Source organism: Apium graveolens, chromosome 2, assembly GCF_009905375.1.
Source record: "Apium graveolens cultivar Ventura chromosome 2, ASM990537v1, whole genome shotgun sequence".
Classification (NCBI taxonomy): Eukaryota; Viridiplantae; Streptophyta; class Magnoliopsida; order Apiales; family Apiaceae; genus Apium; species Apium graveolens.
The window spans coordinates 46,511,313-46,532,955 of record NC_133648.1 but is presented as its reverse complement, the minus strand read 5'-3'; the positions used below and the strand labels follow the sequence as shown (position 1 = coordinate 46,532,955).

The 21,643-nt window shown below is 31.2% G+C and overlaps 1 protein-coding gene across 1 annotated transcript; it reads left to right on the top strand.

Annotated features, from left to right (window-relative positions):
- The first annotated feature begins 4,466 nt into the window (after nt 1-4,466).
- On the top strand, nt 4,467-19,986 carry LOC141707371 (protein-tyrosine sulfotransferase-like). Its single transcript, XM_074510496.1, has 13 exons — nt 4,467-4,671; nt 4,793-4,848; nt 5,223-5,385; nt 5,487-5,558; nt 6,723-7,002; nt 8,448-8,588; nt 8,815-8,919; nt 9,022-9,169; nt 14,334-14,359; nt 14,444-14,512; nt 14,607-14,726; nt 19,081-19,203; nt 19,621-19,986. Exons 2-13 carry the CDS (start codon nt 4,797-4,799, stop codon nt 19,789-19,791), a joined length of 1,470 nt encoding a protein of 489 aa, XP_074366597.1. The 5' UTR covers nt 4,467-4,671; nt 4,793-4,796; the 3' UTR covers nt 19,792-19,986.
- The last annotated feature ends 1,657 nt before the right edge of the window (nt 19,987-21,643 follow it).

Below are 21,643 nucleotides of genomic sequence, written 5' to 3'. Positions count from 1 at the left end.
CTATTGAAGATGATAATCTTACTCTGGTTTCAAAGAAGATTTCTCAAACAACCTCTGACATGGCTCAAGTTGTTCATAGTCAAGATATAGTAAGTTCTGATATGACATTAAAGCAAGCAACCTCTGACATAGCTCAAGTTGGCTTGATATCAAAAGATAAGTTAAAGGAAACCTCTGACATTGCTCATGTTAAATCCTCAAGATTACTCCTACCAGGATTCACTAAAGCTAAACAGACTCAACCTTTGAAGACTGCAACAAGTGGTTTTGAAGAAAGAGTGGTTACAGGAAAGGAAGCAAGAGATAAATCTGGATTGGGTAGTGCTGATGAAAAAAGAGTGCAGAACACAACCAATGATCCAACTTCCTTAAGTGAACCAGGTGTTGGAGCAACTCCTGAAAGATTGAATCAGCTTGAATCTGTACAGATGGTTTATCATACCTTCTTGAAAGAACACATCTTGTTATATTTCATGACAGATGGAAGGGTTTACCATATAAGGGAAAATGCTATACCACTGAAGTATTTTGAGGAACTAGAACATGTTTTATTTCTACTTCAAGTGAAGAACAGATTAACAGAAAGTGCTGCAAATTATTTGAAGACTCAAATTCAGAGACAGAAGAAGCTTTATTCTGCGAAGTCTGACAGCACATACTGTCCCAAGTACAGAGATCACAAGGGTGATATTGTCGAGATGAAGCCTAACTCTGCTAAGATTATAACTACATTTCTGGGTTATAAGGCTGTAGAATTCAATCTTGAGTCTGACAAGGCATATTTGATCAGACTAGAGCAGGACATAAGGAAAGCTAAAATAAATGATCTCAGGGTTGCTATCTTTCAAATTGGTGAAGATACAGTTGAATTGAAGAATGCTAAAAGGAGGATGATTGATGAACTTAAATATGCTGAGAGGTGTATGTTAAAGAACTATCTCAGAACAACTCCTGATATTAAAGAGATCAGTAATTGAAGCCAAGTCAAGATCTACAACTACTCAAATTCTGATGTATTTACAGACTGAAGCTGTTATTAGAAGTTAAAGTTGGTAAAGTTTTAAGGACTGTAAGTTGTAGTTATCTAGTCAAATTCTCACGCATTTGTACTTAATGTTTTTGACATCATCAAATATCTGTTAAACTTGTATATTATGCTAATTTACAAGTTGGGGGAGATTGTTAGATATATTTGATAATGTCATGTCTAATATAATTTGTGTTTAGTTTTCAGATTTTACTTAAACAGGACAAATCAGTACTTAACTGGAAATCAGCACTTATACTGAAGTCAGAACTTAAGTGGTCAGAACTTAAGTTATCAGGAGATATTTATCAGAAGATAATATCAGGACTTAAGGAGACTTTCAGATAAGGAAGGCGACTGATTGAAAGGAAAGAAGATCAAGACAAACACAAGAAGAGATATGCATGAAGAAGGAATTCTATGAAGAATAGAATACTTGGAAGAAAAGATATCTGATTGATATATTTTAGGAAGCAGAATTATATTTCATATCAATTAGCGATTATCTTGTAACTGTGTAGTATATATTACAGACATAGGGTTTACACTATAAGTGTTATTATTATCGAGAATAATATTCATTGTAACCCTAGCAGCTCTCGTGATATTTGTTCATCACTGAGAGATGATAGTTTCATATTGTAACAGAGTTTATTATATTGAATAAAGTCTGTTTTCAGTTACTTGAGTTCTTTAATTCGATTTGATTGTGATAAACACTGTATTCAACCCCCTTCTACAGTGTGTGTGACCTAACAAAATACAATGGTTGAAGTCCGTCTTGAAATCCGGAAAAGCCGAATAATAATGCGCTAAATTTCTCAGGGAATTTTTGACTTATGTGCCAAGAACACAATAAGTGGGTAGTATTCGGGAGTACATCCGCAATAGCGATTGTCATGGCTTGGTCTTGATCCGTAATTATAGTCGTTGGAGGCTTATTCCCCACACCTTCAAGCCAAGTACGAAGAATCCATTGAAAAGTCGACGCGTATTCATCCCGCATTAGTGCAAACCCAAAAATCACCGATTGATAATGATGGTTGACTCTGGTAAATGGGACAAATGGGATTGCATATCGATTTGTCCGATAAGTGGTATCAAAAGCCACAACATCGCCAAAATTTTGGTAGACCATTAAACATCTCAGATCAATCCATACAAGACACTTCAAATTATTCTCTTCATCACCTTCGATCCTAATAAAATATTTAGAACCGCTTTCTTCATATACAACAAGTTCAATCTCGCTTGGACATCACTAATAACAAACCTTTTCTTCCTCTCATCTCTTATCACATTCCTAACATGTTGAACATTGAAGACAACTTTATCATTACCTCCATGAATGTTACCAATGACATTCATCACTTGATAATTCCGAACCCCCGAACCACAAAACGTTTTAATCAAATTACGGGTAGCAGTGTTGACATATCTTTCGCGTTGTACCAAATTCATCTTACTAAGGGAAACAAGGCCGTGGTTGTGTACCAATTCAAGGCTAGTTATCTCCCAAAGACGTTTTTTCTTTTGATAATTCACATACATCCCCACCTTGCACTTACTTTTAGGAAGAATCTTTCGACGCCGTTTATTTTTACTACTCTCGCCAACGACACTTTTTCCCGAAAGCCTACAAACATATAATCGACCATATATCTCGTTTTCTTTATTACGACGAGAAACTTGAATTTTAATGGCAAAGCCATTTCTTAAAGCATAATCCCTAATGATCGGCCTCATCCAAACTTTGGAAATTTTGATTCATATATGAAACTCCTCCACCATCAACATTCTCATATATATTCGTATCCTCTACATTATCATCATCATCCTCACCCTCAACATTATCATTTTCAAGTTCATTTTCATCCTCTACATTATCATCTTCATCATCAACATCAACCAAATCATCATCTAAATTAATAAATTTCTCATTTTTCACAATATTATCTACAAACTCATCATCTTCAACAATTACAGGGGTTTTAGGTTTTTCACCAGTACTTAAATCATCAAGATGTAAAATATGACCAATACCTTTTTTCCCTCATTTTTACATTTATGACGAAACAAACGAGTAAATAAATTATCCGCCATGTTAAATTACAAATCAAGAGAAGGAATTTATTTTGAATCGAGAAAGATGCTTGAATTTCTTGAAAAAATTGCCCCAAATTCGCCTAAGTTTTTAGAGCACTTAGAGAGTGTTTTGGAAATTTAGGTATATGTTGAAATGAGGCTAAGGGGGACTGTTGGGATAAGGGAACAATCCCAACCGCGGGCAATGTCCGCGGTCCATCCACACGAACCGCTGATATTGTTCGCAGTCCGTGGACCTTGTTGTCTTTATCCCAGCCGTTGCTTGCCTCATCCAATGGTCTGGAAATCATTTGTTACACAAATGTTTCGTGGCAAACGTTTTCTGTCGACCGTCCCCCAAGTTAATATACTTAGTAACAAAAATTATTACTATGAAATAGACCTGTTACAAACTATATTGAGGTATGCATTCATGACTAATAATTTTCAATTCATAGTATAAATATTATATAGTATATTGGTTAAGAAAACTTAGTAAAAAATTAGTATTAAAAATTTTAAATTTACAAAAGATATAAATTATTTATCGTATTAAAAATATCATTTTACATGGTACTTAGTATTATTAAATAAAAAAATCAATTAACAAGATAAAGAATGACACATTTTTAATGTTAATTTTGATTGAATATCATAATATTTAATGAAACATATCCCGAAAAGAATTTCAACAAATTTATCAGATGACACTTATAATATTCCTTTTATTGAGATTCATATTATGAGGGGTACATTTATGAAAGAGAAGTCACTAATACAATGATAACTCAATATTTAGGAACCGTTTTAATAATTTTTTTGGTAAATTTATCATTTTTAATATTTTATCAACTTTAAAAAATTAATACTGCTCGATAAGAAGTTTTTCTTTAACTAATTTTATAGGAGTCCAACCGAGAGAAATTCTGAAAGGCCTAGAAAGTCACCCTACTTCTGTTATCCGTACAAAAATAACACTTGCCAAAGTAAATACAACACATCATATAAATAACAAATTTATTGCTTGGAGATAACAAGATCTTATAGACATAATAAAGTTAATATCTCCAAATAAATGTAGGATTAGAAAATACTATTAAAGAGCCGAAAGTATCCTAAAAATATTTTTAAAATATACGTATTACTATTTTATTCGTGAAATTATATTAATACACCAGTGTATTTCATTAACTAAAATATAATCAATAATATTACACAACTCAGCAATTGGGAGCACTTTGGAGACCATTTTTGAAATTTTAAAATAATTAAAATGACAATATCTAAAAAGACGTAAAACTTGGTAATTGCACTCCACTAAAGAAACCAAACGTGCACTTAAGTCTTGTTTTTCGGGTTGAATTTCCCAACATTACCAAACTATAGCATCCAGCTTTTACTGTTTTACTTTCTCCGATTCACCGCCCGGCCTTTTATCAGATTTTCAGTCACATTCAAACTCTATGCACTCGCACATTTCATTTTCAAAACATCAGCAGCTCTTCTCGATCCCCGTTATTTCAAGCGTAACATTTCATTTTCTCAGCTTTCGATACAGGGTCTGCTCTTGTCTCCTCTCTCGTTTTCTGTGTCTATTTATTTATTCATTCATTTCGCTTTGTGTTGTCTATATATCTGTATATTTCAATAGTAAAATTCTTACCTTTTTTATTTGTTTAGGTGAATGGATCATTTTATCAAGCTTGGATTGCTGCTACTGCTGCTTACTCATACTGGTATGTGTCTCATTTATTTGTTTATATGTTTGATCATAGTTGTATTTGTTTTGTTTAATTTTTCGGGTTTCGAATTAATACAGCATGGCTAGATTTTGTTTATAAATGAAAGTTTTGTATTACAAGAAGAGAAAAGGTTTTGAAATTGGATCAAATTTGAAGTGAAAATGGTGATAGTTTTATTCTTGTTATCTATTTACGGCGGTTTTTGGGTGATGTGGAATTGGTTATTTGGATTTGTAATGTGTATTGAGGTGTGAGGTGTGAGCATGATGATGTTGTCACGAGTTTTGTTTTTAGTTCAGCCGTTACCTATGGATTTAATCTGTAGGCCTCTGCTAATGGAGTATATACTTTGTTCTATTGTACGACAGGAAATGCATTTACGAATAAAGGTTTTGATCAATGTGAAAGTCTAGTGAAGAATTGGAAATCATCCTCCCTTCTTTCAGATGTCAAAGAAGATAAACGTGTACTGAAGCACTTGCTATTTTTCCTTCATGTCCCAAGAACAGGAGGGAGGACGTACTATTACTGGTAATTTTCCGAAGAAGTGAGAAAAATTTTCCTTTTCGTTTACAAGATAAAAGATTATGAAGAGCGCGGGGGCTTAATGTCTATTTATTTGATATTTGCAGTTTTTTGAGGAACCTATACCCCTCGTCTGTTGTATGCCCTCGCTCCTATGATAAGTTAAGATTCAATCGTAGGTAAGAGTTCTCTACTTCTCCCATTACGAGAAACCGTTTAATTGGACATATTCCTTTTCATTTTTTTAAAACTGTGTATATGATTCAATCATTGAATAGATAATCAAAGCATGTTGCATTTAGCGTCATTCAGTTCGCATATTTTAAGAGCCCGGATGCTGTGGGTATTTTTTTTTAATAGGAAACCTTGTGTTATTCTTTATTGACAGTGATCACCTCATGGGTAAGAAAGGAGGAAACACATTATCATCATAGTTTCGGAATCACTATCAGTCTAAATCATTTCTATAGGATATATTGGTCTCTTGCCTATATGTACAAGAAAAGTCTGAGAATGGCACATTCCTTTATTGCGCCCACACACACATACACTAGCTTATCTGTGCGATGCACATGATACTCGTAATATTTGTTATCCTATTTATTTGTATTTTAATATTTTTTATCTGTATTTGCTTTAGTACCAAGGATGTGTTAAATTTAAATGCTTATATGTTTTTTAGTTAGAATAAGTTTTTAAAATAATTAGTCCCATCACAACATGTTTTTTAAAATTAGTAGACCCTTGTTCAATTAAGATAATTAGATGTGCTTTAAATATAATAGGTTTTTCTTTAATCAAATTAGGCCTGTGAAAGTAGGTCTTTAATAATTAGGCGCGTTAAAGTTTCTTTTGTAAAATAAGAACTCCGATACATGTGTTTAAATAGAATAGTTGAATGTGTTTCGATTAGAGTAGCTTGTTTCAATAATTAGGCCCGTTAAATTAAGATTTAAGACAAATATGCCTGTCGATCGACCCAAAGACTGACCAGCGACCAAATTTTAAAAGTTTCAGGTTTAAATAGAGTATAGATAGATTATTTCTCCTTCATAGTTCTACTTGTTGGTCTATGTAGTATGGTTTAATCCCCTATCACTAAAATGTTACTAAAAAGAATGTCGACTATTTAAGAACTGAGGAGCCAAGTAATTTCGGTTTCATTGTTCTGAGCACGACATTCACATGCCTTAATGCTTAACGGGCAAATACTTTGTTTGTCACTTTGATGAAGAGCGGAAATTTAAAGGATATGGTGTTAGTTTGTATATCTTTTTTTTAATGATAAATCACTCAAATATATTATGTTCTTTCTTTTTAATATGATTGTTTTCTTAGTGCAGCAAAACAGATTGCAGGTTATTGACTAGTCATGATGATTACAGTGTGATGTCCAAACTTCCGAGTGATAGAACATCAGTGGTGACTTTACTTAGGAATCCAGTGGACCGCTTTTTTAGCAGTTATGAATTTTCGATAGAGGTAGCAGCTAGGTTTATGATATATCCTAACCTAACATATGCCACAAGAATGACTAATAAAACGGAAAAACCTATAACCACGCTGGATATCTGGCCATGGAAATATCTAGTTCCTTGGATGAGAGAGGATCTGTTTGCCCGGGTATGTATTATACTTCTCATTTGCGTACTATTCTCTACATAGTATCTCTAGTTGATTTTGTCTCAGTTCCGGAAGAATTTGTATGCTGTTGTATTTGTTGGTTTTGATTTTACCTCATATATTAAAGTTAAGGAGAGACCGTTTCTGACCACTTTCTTCGATATTATGGTGTCCAAGTGAATGAAACGCAAAAGAATACTACCTTCAGTGCTATATAATAAAAGAGTCTCATCTAATGTGTCTGTACTTAATTTGCAACACCATGAACTTTTTCATTGAATTTGAATTTTTGATAGTTTGGTTTGGATAACAATTTTGTAAATTTGACTAAAAGTTATTACTAGTTTAGTTATCTCTAGAGCCTGATCATTCAAATAATGACTAAACACGAATTCAGATAAGAGTGACAATATTCTAATGAGTAAAGTTGGACTACTGCCAAGGACTTAATAATATTTGGGTTAGTTCATTATTACAAACCCAATTTCAGGATATGGTTATTGGCCTTGCAAGCCAATACCATGTGTATTATGACAAATAGCACATGTGATTAGCTCAGAGGCTACTCACAACAAAATGACATTGCACAATATTTAGTTTTATGTACTAGTCTATGTTACCCGGACTCTTTTTTTACCTCGAGAGAAAATTATATCACGTAGTATATTATAAACTAGTCTACCCGGACTTTTGATTTTCCTTAGGTACTACCCACGTCACACACTCGACACTTGGTTTAGGACAAAAACATGTAAAATTTATAAAATATTGTCGAGTCCGACATGGGGACAAGTATCAATGTTGAGAACTTACAGCAGAGTCCGGGTAACAAAGATAATAGTTATGCCGGAGCATTACCTTGGGAACAAATTATAGACTAAAATCTAGATTACAGAGGTTTAAGTTAAAAGTTTTGGCATGACTTAGATTTGAAGTGTATGAATCTGTCACCTTAAGGTCCGACTATTTGGAGAACTAGTTAATAATAAATTAGTAGTTAATAATTCAAGTGCGGTAATTTCTTCCATCATGCGAGTACATGTGATGTTGCAACATACGGATTTTGATAGTGTCAGTCATTTCCTAAATGGTTCTCTTTTTCCACATGTATAACCCGGAGATTCTCTAAATTGTTAGAAGTTTAAACATGTCGCTTAATAGGTTTTAGAGTTAGCAACTTCTTAAGCATTTCTTTAAGTTCAAGTTTACCTGTGTTGATAGATAGTAACTGGCAAATTAGTGGAAGTTTTGAAGCAGTATTTGTTGTTCCTGGTTGTCTAATATTAATTGTAACCGTCTAAGAGTTATCCCTATCGGTGCACATCACGATTACGTTGTTTGTATTTATATCATTGCATGTATTTATATATTGCTATTGTTGGTGTATTACATTTCAATGTGCACTTTTAATGCTTGATGTGCCTGCTTTTATTTCACATGTATAGAAAGAATCCAGAAAGCATAAGGGCTCAGCTTATTCCCCAGATAGCGACCTATACAATGCAGAGGACATTGTCATGCCATTGGTGGAATATATTCATCACCCCATTGCTCTGGACATCATTCACAATGGAGCCACATTCCAGGTATAGCATAACCTGCGACGAGTCCTTTTATCATATCCGAGGTTTCACCATGTTCATTTAGCTAGTAATTTCTCACCCCCCCCCCCCCCCTCTCTTCTTGTGACATTTGGACACACCCATAAATTAATGATTTCATGTACAAGTTCAATATTGATTTAACGTACATGTGGACACACCCATAAATTGATGATTAACCACATTTCTGGCTAACTGTAGTTATAAATAGGTTGCAGGGCTGGCAAATAACTCTAATTTAAGGGAATCACATGAACTGCGTCATTGTGTGATAAAGTATCCGAGCCTTGGTGACCATGTGCTTGAAGTAGCAAAGGTAGCGTTATGAAGTAATGTTCTAATTATAGGTGTTAATTATTTCGGTTTCACGCACTTTTTCATACAATTTCTTGTAATCATATTAGAGCATATCTTGCAGAAGAGACTGGACAATATGCTTTATGTTGGGCTCACGGAAAGCCACAATGAATCTGCCTCATTATTTGCAAATTTGGTAGGTGCACAAGTGATTTCCCAGTTGTTGAAATCTAACTCAAGTATAGAGCGTGCAGCTAATAATGAATCAGGTACCAGTACGCTAAATTTTACTGTTGAAATTGAATTAGATTTTCTGGTATTCGGTTAGGTGATCTTTGGGTCGAATTAAAATATTAAAAAAGATATATATTGGTAATAATGTTATACTTAAAGTTGAACTGAAGATCGTTGGAAGTCCATCAGTAGGTCAAATTAATGTAATATATATATATATATGGATAGTTAGTCATTCGAGCCGAGTAAAATAATAAAGAAATATGGATTTATTGTTATATGATATGTAATGTGAGCCAGGTTTTTCTTAGTCGAGTTAAAATAAGATATTATAAACTTTTCTTGTATAACATATACTAGCCTATAGCCCGTAGAATGTAAGGGTTTTTTTTTACAAAAGGTAATATGATTTAAAAAGGATAATGTGTTTTAATCAGAAAAGGCAATATTAATAATTGAAAAATATAGTATAATTGATGTTTTTAGGCGTGTTTATAAAAGAATATATGTTTTAAGTAAAAGGTAATGTGTTTTAATTAGAAAAGGCAATTGACTAGTTACTATTATTATAGATTATTTTATTATTTATTAATTACAATGAAGAACTGAAAACTGAAAAAAACTTTCAATGTTTCAGCTTTAATGTAATAGTATAGGTTTATATATTTGAATTTTTGGTTTTAAAAAATGCAAGTTATATTAATTTAGAAGTAGGTCCTAGATAATTTATAGCTAAATTAAATTAAATAAGTGGTTTTTATCAATTTTTTTATTAATAAATTTATATTAAAGAAATTTTAGAATATGTTCAAATGATATTTGAACATTAAGATGAAAAAGATAAATAAGAGATTTAACAAAGTGATTTCAGATGGCACGACTTGTAGGTAGGTGACCTAGGAAGCACCGACACTCCAAAAAGGTTGTTGTATGCGTGTCGGGTCCGACACGGAGACTCGGCACCGATACGTTTGAGTACGTGTCCGACACGGGTTCGACACGCGATCGAAACGGCCCACCGACTCGGCCCATATAAAAAATGCCCAAAATCATTATAAAAAACCCAAATCATCTTATATTAACCCTAATTTCACGTCTCTCTGTTTTTTATAACATCCCTCTTCATTTTTCATCCGATAAAATACAGATACCTATATATATATATGCAATCAAATATATAACACATATATCTCTATAGATCTCTCTTATTGTTTGAAGGACACATACTATGAGTGGGTCAATGAATTCCAGCGCAAATAGTAACACTGCTGCAGGTTACAGTAGATGATCATTTGAATGAAATTGATTTAGAAATTGCAAATTTGTTCCTTAGATGAACCGGAAATGGAAGCTGTTCTTTTTACACAAGATGGTCATTTGAATGAAAATGTAGAGTAAATCTTACAGTAGTTTATCACTTATTATGAAAGAAACTCTATTATTATTATGAACGAAGTTCAGTATTTGACATATACAAATCTTATATTTTTTATATTTTTATTATTTTTTTTTGCTGTGTCCCGTATCCAGGACATTTTAATAATTGACGAATTCCCGTGTCCCATGTCACCGTATCAGTGTCGGTGCTTTCTAGTAGGTAACTAAGGAGAGGTAAAAGAGGAATAAAAGTACGTTTTAAATAAGAGATTTAACAAAGTGATTTCAGATGGTGGTGACTTGTATGTAGGTAACTAAGGAGGGGTAAAGAGGAATGAAAGTGCTTTTTAAAGTACGTGGAAAGTTTAATTATTTAATGGTGCAACAAACAAGTCTTGGACTCCATTAATATCCGGTCTTGATTGGAAAAAGGAAGGCAATTATACTTCTCATTCTTGTGTTTCGTAACTCCTTGTCACCTATTTTAAAGAAAATTTATAATAGGTGCTACAATCTTTGGTGAACCCGAAAGATAGTATATTTGATGAGAATTATGGTTTATATGATGTATAATGCCTGCTTACGAATATTGCAATATTGGCAAATATGAGAAATATGGATAGACTTTGAAAAGTATGGTATTATAAAAGGCTTGAGAGGGGATCTTGTTTTTCCCGAATTATGGGATCAAAAAAGTTGCAAGTACTTTCGTGTTCTCGAGTTAATGTTTTCATTAGTCACAAAATTGTTGTATTATGTATATAATGATTTTAAATATGGACCAGGAGTAGTTGACCTTCGTTTAGATAGGATCAAAGGGACAGGGAGAGGGGGGGAGGGGGGATGATTACACCCAAAGTTCAAAATAGTCATGAAATTAGGTTAAAAATGTATATATTTGAAAAAAGTTATTATAATTTATAAGTATATATATATATAGGGATGATCAAATAGAAACCAATGTTATAATAGAAACGGGAAACTTGCCATATACATTATTATAATCAAAATAATCGCACAATTTTTACCCAGACTTCACTTTTGTGATCTCTATCCTCTGACTCTTTTTTCACCCAAGACACACTTCACTCTCATCACCTACCCACCACCCTTTTCACCCGATACACGTATACCCAAATACATATATATACAACTATCTATGTCTATATCACCACTTCCAACAAATAATGATATTTACAATGCTGATGTTATTTCGGGAATTCCATCTTTTATTCAGAGGATCTCATCATCTCCCCCGTCACTACTTCTATAATAGATTATATGTCTTTTTTTCATGTACTTCCTCTTCCACTTCTTTCAAGTAGATTAAAATGCCCCCTTATTTGCAGTAAATGGATTACAATCCAAGTAATAATTTACTTTGTCAAAAAAACAAAGAAATTAGTCATTTTGAGACTAAAAACGTTGGTAGATTCTGCTGAAGAATTTTATGATTTTAGTAAAACAAGTTAGTGATTTCTATGATTCAAATTAGTGATTTCTATTATACAAATCAGTGATTGGAGTTTAGATCTGACTTGATTATCTTGATTTATCGTATTCAAATTGATAAATCGAGATGTTGGTGGTGATTTTTTGAAGTTAGGCTGGTATTGATGAGTGAGTGTGTTGTGAATTAAAAGTAAAGAGTGTTGGGTGAAAAAGAGGTTAGTCAAGGTGAGTTTTTCCAATGACTAGAGAAGATGAAGGTCGCCAGAGACATTAATCAACGTAACAAGAGATTGAGTGTTGATGACTAGATATTTGTGATAATAGGTTATTGATCGCAGGTGAGTAATCTATGAATGTAAAATTGGTGGTAGTGAGCAGATGGTGGTTATCAGATGTGAAAACATATATGTGTTTGCTGGTTAACATGAGTGAAAATATTTGTATCAGCGTGTATGTCTTTTGGGCTTGGTCAGGTCGTGGGCTGCTTTGATTTTAATGGGTTAGGGTTGGTTTCTAGTTTTTGATTTTAAATTGGTTTGTAATGGAGTAGTTGGGTTTTGTGGAGACTGTTTTTAATCCTTGAAGACCTATCTAATCAAAGATCGTGCGGTACAAAAGGGCACACCTAAAGACACACTTGTAAAGATTTAACTTTAAAATCTAATATCTTAAAACTAAATTAAAATTATTATGTAACATGTAAACATATTTTTGTGAAATTATATTTAAGAGTGCATCATTTTTTTAATTATAAATTATTAAGTTTGTCTAATGTAGTACTTTTAAAAATAAATTAAAAAAATTTATAAAACATGCAAAACAAATATTTTGTGAAAATGATATGATTTGATAATAATTATGCATATACACGTATATGTTTTTTATCTTTTTATTTAGAGTTATTTATTTTTGAAAAAAAATATTACTAACTGAAAGATATAGTCTTATTGATATTTTAATATGTATTTACGAAAGATAATTATTTTTTAATTTAAAAGATAAGTATTAGCCCTGATCAATAGTTTACGAATCATCTTTAGTTTGATTCTAATTTATTTTATCCCGAGACCTATTATACGTACCGACCAAATTCAACTAATTATATTTAGTTTGATTTTAATTTTGTTTTAAGCCGGATCAATAGGACACTTTTGTTATAACTCATATAAATGGTATATCTTATTTTGTTTTAGTTGGTCGAATTATATTTTGATTTTAGTTTTGTTTTACCGTTATCCTCAATTCTATAAATTTTTAGCCCGGATAAATTGTATATATTATTTTGTTTAACCCTACATTTTTATACCAAACGATGAATAACGGGTTCAATAATATAATTATTTAAGCCGAATATATAGCATTTGTTATTTTTTTTAACCTGAAATCCATCATATCGACCAAATTCAACTAACTATATTGAGTTACTTTTATTTTTATTTTAACATCGACCAATAATAGAATTTTGTTTTAGTCACGATGAATAGTGTATATTTTCTCGTCTTATATTGATGTTATTACCCCGACGAACGAATTCTCTGTAGTTGCATTTTGAAAAAAAAGCAGCTTGAATAACATAGATACAAAAGTAATCTGTGTAAATCCAGGTACGGTTTAGACTCCAAATTTTTACTATTTCAACGTGCAATGTGCGGATTTTAATTTTTTATTTAACAAATGCTTATTAATTTGAAATAGTTAAAAAAAGAATCAAATTAAAGTTTTTTTTAAGTTTAAATAATTAATAATCAAGTTACAAATGTACGAGGTGAACGGGCAACAATCTGCGCCTCAAGACCTCGTTGAATTGCAAAACTTAAATTAAAGTTCTAAATCGTTTGATATTATTTTGGTTATATCTTGAGTTCTACAAATCATCGGCCCACGTGAAGCTCAAGAAATAATGTTAAATTCAGTGATGGTTTAAAAATTTTATCCAACAAATATTATTCAAATATTGAAGAAATATGATAGTAACGAATTTTGCATTAATATGCTATTCAGTTTATGATGCCTAATTCTTTTTTGTTTATATCATTGAAAAGGTAGAATACTCTGTTCAATTTAGAATACCTACGTATCGTTGGTTATACAAAATTATTTCATTTTAGAACTAACAGCTATAATCTATTTATTTAATGTTATAACGATCTTGTCAGGATCATAACTACCAAAAATTTGGATAAGATCATTCTTATACATATTATATAATATTAGTAGATAATTGAATTAAATTTTATATTTTTTAGTAAAATTTACTAATATTTAATCTTATCCTACCTTCAATATATATATATAGAAGTTTTAATCGATGGTATCACAGATTGCATTACTAACAAACTTTTGATGTGCATCATGTGTCACCTATTCCAGATTCACATCACGCTTCATCACATCAGGTGAACATTGATAATCTTCTATTTTAGATTATGAATCTATGCTAATTTTTATTGTATTCTGATACACTAATACTTATGGTGTAGAATATTAGCTCGCACCTAAAAGCAATCGAGGTTCCATATGTCAATAGTACTCAAGAAATAACCAAGAATGTGAGCCACCCACTCTAGCTTTTGTTGGACTAAAGTCATACATGATCATTGGTACCTTAAAGGCTGACTTTTTATGAGCTCCTTCATGAAACAGATGACCGTGGAGGGACTTCATGAAGCTTTTAAGAAGTGTGTTCCTTCATTACGTAAAGCCCAAACAAGTAGACGGAATACTTCTTTCCATAAAATCCCATCATTAAACTTTAGAAAAGAGGTAATATTTCTGTATATTGCATTATGAACTACTAATCCTAAAGCACTATAGGCTACTAATGTTAATTGGTTGTATTGATCTTCCTCAGTCATATTCAGTCATATTTTGCATGAGAACTCATGTCACGTTGTGTAGAAAAATTTGTAAACACAATTATTAGAAGCCATGCTAGAATATTTTGCATTTTACATATATATCATGCAATGATGACTTCGGGAAACTAGAGGATTCAGTACAGGTTTGACACTAAAAATGTGTGGTGTTTTCCAGTTTGGTGTATCCTATGTCAAAGTCAAACCCCTACATGAATTCGCACTAATCGTGCTTGCTTTATATTATAAAAACAAATATTTATGATATTATAATTTGTAACATAATATCTAGAAAAGTGTCACTTAGAATGTTTACAATATTCCTTTTATAGGTTTTGAAACACTTCTAATATTCTAATTTTTCCTTTATAATATAAATATATGTTGTCTTTAATATTAAATGATTTTGATTTATAAATAAATGATAAAATATCATAATTATATGTATATATTATATTATTTTGTGTACTTGTGTTTTGTGCTTGAAATGAAAACCGACAATAAATTTGTATTTTTGTGGCTGGTGTACCAATAACCCAAATCCATACTTGTGTTGATAAGATAATAAAATGAATAGGAAATTTATAAGGGTATTAATAGAATAATATAATCTATCTATACTATATTATTATACGGGTTTTCTACTGTGTGCCCAAGGGCACACGCTAAGAGTTATAAATTTTCACTTTTCAATGATACTCAATGATTGTCAGCTTGCTTTTTACGGGTTCCAGCAAAAACTAGTTACTTTTCTCTCTCTACATTAAAAATTAAAAATAATACTGTTACCTTATTAATGCTTAACTCTAGTTAACATACTTTAGTCAATTCTTATTTCTCTTTTTTTTGTCTTTCTTACTTTTTTTTTCTAGTTGTATTCATCTTTAAAATTGTTTTATTTTTTCCAATAACATGCTTTAATCAATTTTTTTATTTTTATATTATCCTCACATTCTTTTCTAGTTGTATTCAATTTAAATATTACAATGAAAATATAATTACAGAAGCATTTTTACTTATTTTTTTCTAATTGTATACAACTAGAAAAACATGTTTGCTTAATTTTTTTTATGTTTTTATACAATTCTTACATTCTTTCTATTTGTGTTCATTTTTAATATTGTTTATTTTCAATAAATCAATTTTTTTTCTCAATATAAAATTCTCACATTCTTTTTTAATTAGAAAAAAAGTAAGCTGACAATCATTAAAAAAGTCAGCTTACTTTTTTTCTAATTAAAAAAGAATGTGAGAATTTTATATTGAGAAAAAAATTGATTTATTGAAAATCAACAATATTAAAAATGAACACAAATAGAAAGAATGTAAGAATTGTATAAAAACGTAAAAAAAAATTAAGCAAACATGTCTTTCTAGTTGTATACAATTAGGAAAAAAATAAGTAAAAATGCTTCTGTAATTATATTTTCATTGTAATATTTAAATTGAATACAACTAGAAAAGAATGTGAGGATAATATAAAAACAAAAAAATTGATTAAAGCATGTTATTGGAAAAAATAAAACAATTTTAAAGATGAATACAACTAGAAAAAAAGACAAAAAAAGAGAAATAAGAATTGACTAAAGTATGTTAACTAGAGTTAAGCATTAATAAGGTAACAGTGTTATTTTTAATGTAGAGAGAGAAAAGTAACTAGTTTTTGCTGGAACCCGTAAAAAGCAAGCTGACAATCATTAAGTATCATTGAAAACAGTAGAAAACCCGATTATTATAAGCCAAAAGTGGTTTTGTTTGGTTGGTTATTTAACACATTCCTACAAAATTTATTAACAACTTCCAAAAACAAATAAAATAAATGTAATTTATTTAAAAATATTAAACCATTTATCCTGTATAATTACAAACTCTTTCAATTATAATCCAACTTCAATTTCTAATTGCTAAGTTTTTTTCTTACCTCTTTTATCCAAAACCAAACACTTCCAAAATTAATTTGGATAATTACTCCCTCCGCGACACATATTTCAAGAATCTTTTAAAATGTAGTTCTCTAAATTATTTTAAAAAAAATCTTCTAAAAAAAGTTTGATGTTTAAATTTTGATTTTAAAAAAATAAAAAAATATGGAACTATACTTTATAGTAACCTTAAAATGCGTGCCAAACATGAGATAAAAAACTGTAAAAAAAATGAGTGGGACGGAGAGATTAATATTTTAATGTCGCAAAATTTTTAACAAATTAAGAAAAATAAAATAAAGACTTTGTATCAAATCGGGGAAACTACCAAAACTATTTAAAATATAAAATTTACGTTACTAAACAATTTACGACAAATAAGAAAAACAAAAATTAAACAATAATAAATTATTATCATGACACAAATACAAATTAAATATGGAATCCCAATATATAAAATATATATTGCAAATATCATAGAATAACAGTACTAAAATATCGTAATTAAAAATAATCATGATTAAATTAATATTATATTATACCTAATATAAATAATTATATATGAATTCTAATAAATTAATGTAATTCTATACGTGCAAGCAATTCCAAATAGATGAGATATACCATTTTCAAAAAAGGAAGTGTCAAATACATCTAAATACAAAGTGTACATTCTATATTTGTTACATAGTAGAACGGAAATAAAAATGATTTAAAATGGCATATCATGTAAAACTATAAATTATTAAATGACTTAAAAAAGCCACTGGTTATAAGCTAGTATGTATTAAACCCCGGGCGTTGGCCCTTTGTATCACAATATTAAGTAAAATGGCCCAAAATCTCCCATTTTCATTAATTGGCCTTTTATATCACGTTAAATTCATTTTTTAGTTGTGTTTCAGTTAAACGCGTCATCAATCTGCGTTTATAAAAATTATATTATTCAAAGCAAAAAGATAAAAATAAAAAAGTTGAAAACGCATTTGACAAATGCGTGACACAATAAACGCGTGGGTCCTGCAGGAATGCGGTCTTAAAATGCGTTTTTGCTTCTTTAAAAGTAAGGAATTGCTACTAGGAGGATTCAAACGTCCAACATGGGCTCACCAAGCTCCTATTTGCTCTGCCCAACCACTGCTGCAGCTGCGCTTTTATGTTAATTTGTAAACGCATCTTTCATTAAAGTTTCTTTGTGATATAAAGGGCCATTTATGTGAATAGTGAGATTTTGGGCATTATACTCCAAAATTGTGAGAATAAGGGCCATTATTCTTAAAGCCTTGATTCAAGTTTGGCAAAACATGGTTCCAATCGGCCATCAGAGTGTATTTCTTTTTCTAAAGAGTGTTTCTTTTGTGTAGTGCGTTCTTTTTTTTTTCTTTTTTTGCTAAAATCCTTGTGTAGTGTGTTATAATAGTAAGAACACAATTCATGTGTAAATATAGAACAATTGTTTCACCTCAAGTAGTTTTAATGCCTTGAAATATGTAAGTTAATGCTTAATTTGTGAGTAGAAAATTTCATTAAGGAGTGGTTTGAGAGCGATCCCTTATGGATGAAGGTGAGAGGTCCTCTATACCGCCCGCACATGATATATTTGTGAAGTTTTTGTTGAGCGCACTTTTTTTTAATAGTTTAGGTTTTTTCATGCAAACTAGTACAGAGGAGGGCAGGGCCTGTAAAGAGCAAATTGTTCTGTATGATTTTGTTCAAATTGAGTTGTTTTTACCTTGGTTATGTTTCTTAACAAATGGGTGGGTTACAATGTGATTTTTTTTTGTACATACAGTTTTATTATGAAGAACTATTTGTATTAATCTAATTAAATGATCAGGAGAATTATTATAACGTGAAGTTGGTTGGACTAGAATCTGATTCACAGCATCTTCTTTTCTCTATGGCTGGATTGGTTGATTTTCTAAATGAAGGAAAACTTGAATATTTCTTTTTGATTTACTCCTAGCAGATTGGTATTGCTAGGATGGATTTGAATCAAACAGGCAGTTGTTGAAATTTGCATCTAGTCTAATTCATTAATCATTACTATTTCTACTATTCAATTCCTTATAGTTGGTACTCTTGCTGGTTGACATATTTCTATAAATTTTAATTGCTTACGTGCTTGCTATTTCTTAGTGAAAAAATATATACTCATAAAAGAAAGTTTTTAGCTTAATAAAGGGGAATATATTATTTCCATTGACAATTTAAATGCACTTGAGAGAGAAATTAGTTATAAAGATAGCCAGACAGGAATGCCGAATTGGTGCTAAATGTTCATTAAGGTATAGTGCACTCTGTCGATTCCTGTCCTAAAATTTTAATTTCTTTTTACAGGCACGCCTCCGAGTTCCTGAAACGGTTCTTCAGGAGATAGCATTACTTAACAATCTTGATGTGCAGCTCTTTAAGCATGCCCAGTACATATTTGCAAATGAACATAAGCATATGATACAAAAGGTGGTTTGTTCTGTTACTGCCCCCTCTCTATAATATGCAGATATTTGTCATCTGTCTGGGGGATCTTCCTGCATGCATATAAGTTTGCTACTTCTGTAAAACTTGAATAATAATCTGGCACGGAAATCACAGTAATTAGTTGCAGTCATCAAAATCTAAGTTGCTTAGAAAAGAAGTAAGGAAATCAAAAGTCGAGACAGTTAAGCAAAACTTTTAATAGGAGCCACCGATTTGTTTCATTTTTTTTGCAGAAAAAACTTGAAACACTAGTCTGTACGGTTTGATTTTTATCAGCTAAATTAGTTTTATCTTAAAACTCTTGTCAACACCAATCGAATAGATGACTTGTTCTTGTTTTCTTGTATAGGTTATCATATTGTAAAAACACATTTTGACTGTTGTGACCTTGAATTGCAGGGTATAAAGATAAGCAGCTACAGATATCTATTCGACAGCCCTCCCTGGAAAACCCTCTCACTAGATGTCCTCTCCTGGAAAACCCTTTCATTAACTACTATCGGCATGCTGTTTATCTTCGTATTCTTGCTTGTAGGCGCAAGGAGAACAAAACTGAAACTTAAATTATAAATGTAGCTCAAAGCTAATATGTAGATACATGTAAAAAGGTATAGGGGATGGCCGGAAGGAAGTTTGTTAAGCATACTAATCCTTCTGGTCTGCATATTTAAAGGCCAAACAAGGGCAATTTTGTAGAAATCAGCAATCATGATGTGGTGAAAATATATGGTTCCCCTTTCTTATGATCTCTCCTCCATATTTTCTGTGCTTGCTGATAATTTTCGCTCTCCGTCTTCACATAGAAGATAATGCTCATTTTGTTTGTATAGCAATATACAAACATAATTTATGTCATGATTGCTATACAAACATATTTTATTCATTTTTTTATATCATGAAACAGAATGAACACTAATACATCATTGAACATGAAACAAATCATATGATGCTAATCAAGTTTCTATTTAAATTTGATAATACATATTACAAATCTCTGGTAATTTTTAAAACATATTGTCCAAGAACATACACAGACTCTGCATCTATCAAAATTAGGTATGCAAATAATGCAATTTGTATCATCTATTTTTTTCGTCAAACGATCAAAAATCAAACTAAAACAACTTATATGTATCTCCACATTTAAATAACTTCTGTTACAAAGGGGTTTAGTTCTATTGATTATTGTTCAATATTTTATTAAATTATTTACTTTTCAATTTTTCGTTTACCAAATACAATATCTAGAAAGTAACATATATAAATCTACAACCCAGGGCGGAACGCGGGCGGAGAGAGGCTCGGTCCAACCAACTATTTAAATTTATCAACTTTAGTGTAAAAATATGAAATATATTAAAAAATTATCCAGTACTCCTAAATATTACTCGGTCCCCTAAATTATATTTCTAATTTCGCCTTGTTTGAGACATAATATAGTTTGAGACATAACATAGTATATATTTATTGAGGAAACAAACAAAGGGTGAAAAACCAAAATATCTATCATTTGGAGCAAAGTGCTCAAAATATTTATTGTGGGTGGTGGTCTTATATGTCATTTTGACATAAAAAATGGTCCAAATTGTTATTTTCGAAAAAGATGACTTTATATGTCACTTCTTAATAGAACATCGTGTTCCGTTTTGATTTTTTTTTAATAGGTAAAACGGAACTTCGTCTGTCGTTTTAGCACTTTAATTTTTTTTATATAAGGAAAACGGAACTTCGTGTACCGTTTTAGCACTTTGATTTTTTTTATAGGGCAAAATGTTAAATAAAACAGCGTTTTGTAGCAAAACGTCACATAAAGTAACGTTTTTATCTTTTATAAAAAAATAAAAAAAAACACTATGTTGTGGAAGACATGCATGTATCATAAGAAGACTAAGTCATACTGACAAGCCTAAGATTAGTTGTATTGTAACCTTAATCTGTAATTCATACTTGTAACAGTTAATGTGTGTAAAATGTAAATGGAGCAGACTGGAGCATTTTTCTCTAAACAGTGTCAAGCCTAAGAATTCTATCTGGAAGAAGATCAAGAAGATCATGCCTCAAAAGAATTATGAAGAAGTTTGGAGTTGAATAAATCTGTTTGGTGTAAAACATTCTAAGTCAAGATCTCTACAAGTCACAGAATTAGTGTTATAGAGAAATCATTCGATAACTCCAGAATGACTTATCGAGAAGTCATTTAAACTCCAGAGAGTACCGACGGATGAGCAACATCTACCCGATGGATGAGCAATATCTACTCGACGGATGAGGAATGTCTACTCGACGGATAAACCATCACTACTCGACGGATAAGCAACATCCACCGGGTGTAGAGAACTCAGGAATTGTCTGTCGAGAACTCAGAGATATCGACAAGTATACATTCATTAGAGAACTCTGAGTTATCGATAAGCCAAAGTCC

What these genes read in the sequence shown, in the direction of transcription:
- LOC141707371 (XM_074510496.1), top strand. Translation starts at nt 4,797, where the DNA reads ATGGATCATTTTATCAAGCTTGGATTGCTGCTACTGCTGCTTACTCAT. An exon ending in AAGTTAAGATTCAATCGTAG is followed by an intron (nt 5,559 to 6,722) that starts GTAAGAGTTCTC and finishes TTCTTAGTGCAG; the next exon opens with CAAAACAGATTGCAGGTTAT. An exon ending in ATAAGCATATGATACAAAAG is followed by an intron (nt 19,204 to 19,620) that starts GTGGTTTGTTCT and finishes CTTGAATTGCAG; the next exon opens with GGTATAAAGATAAGCAGCTA.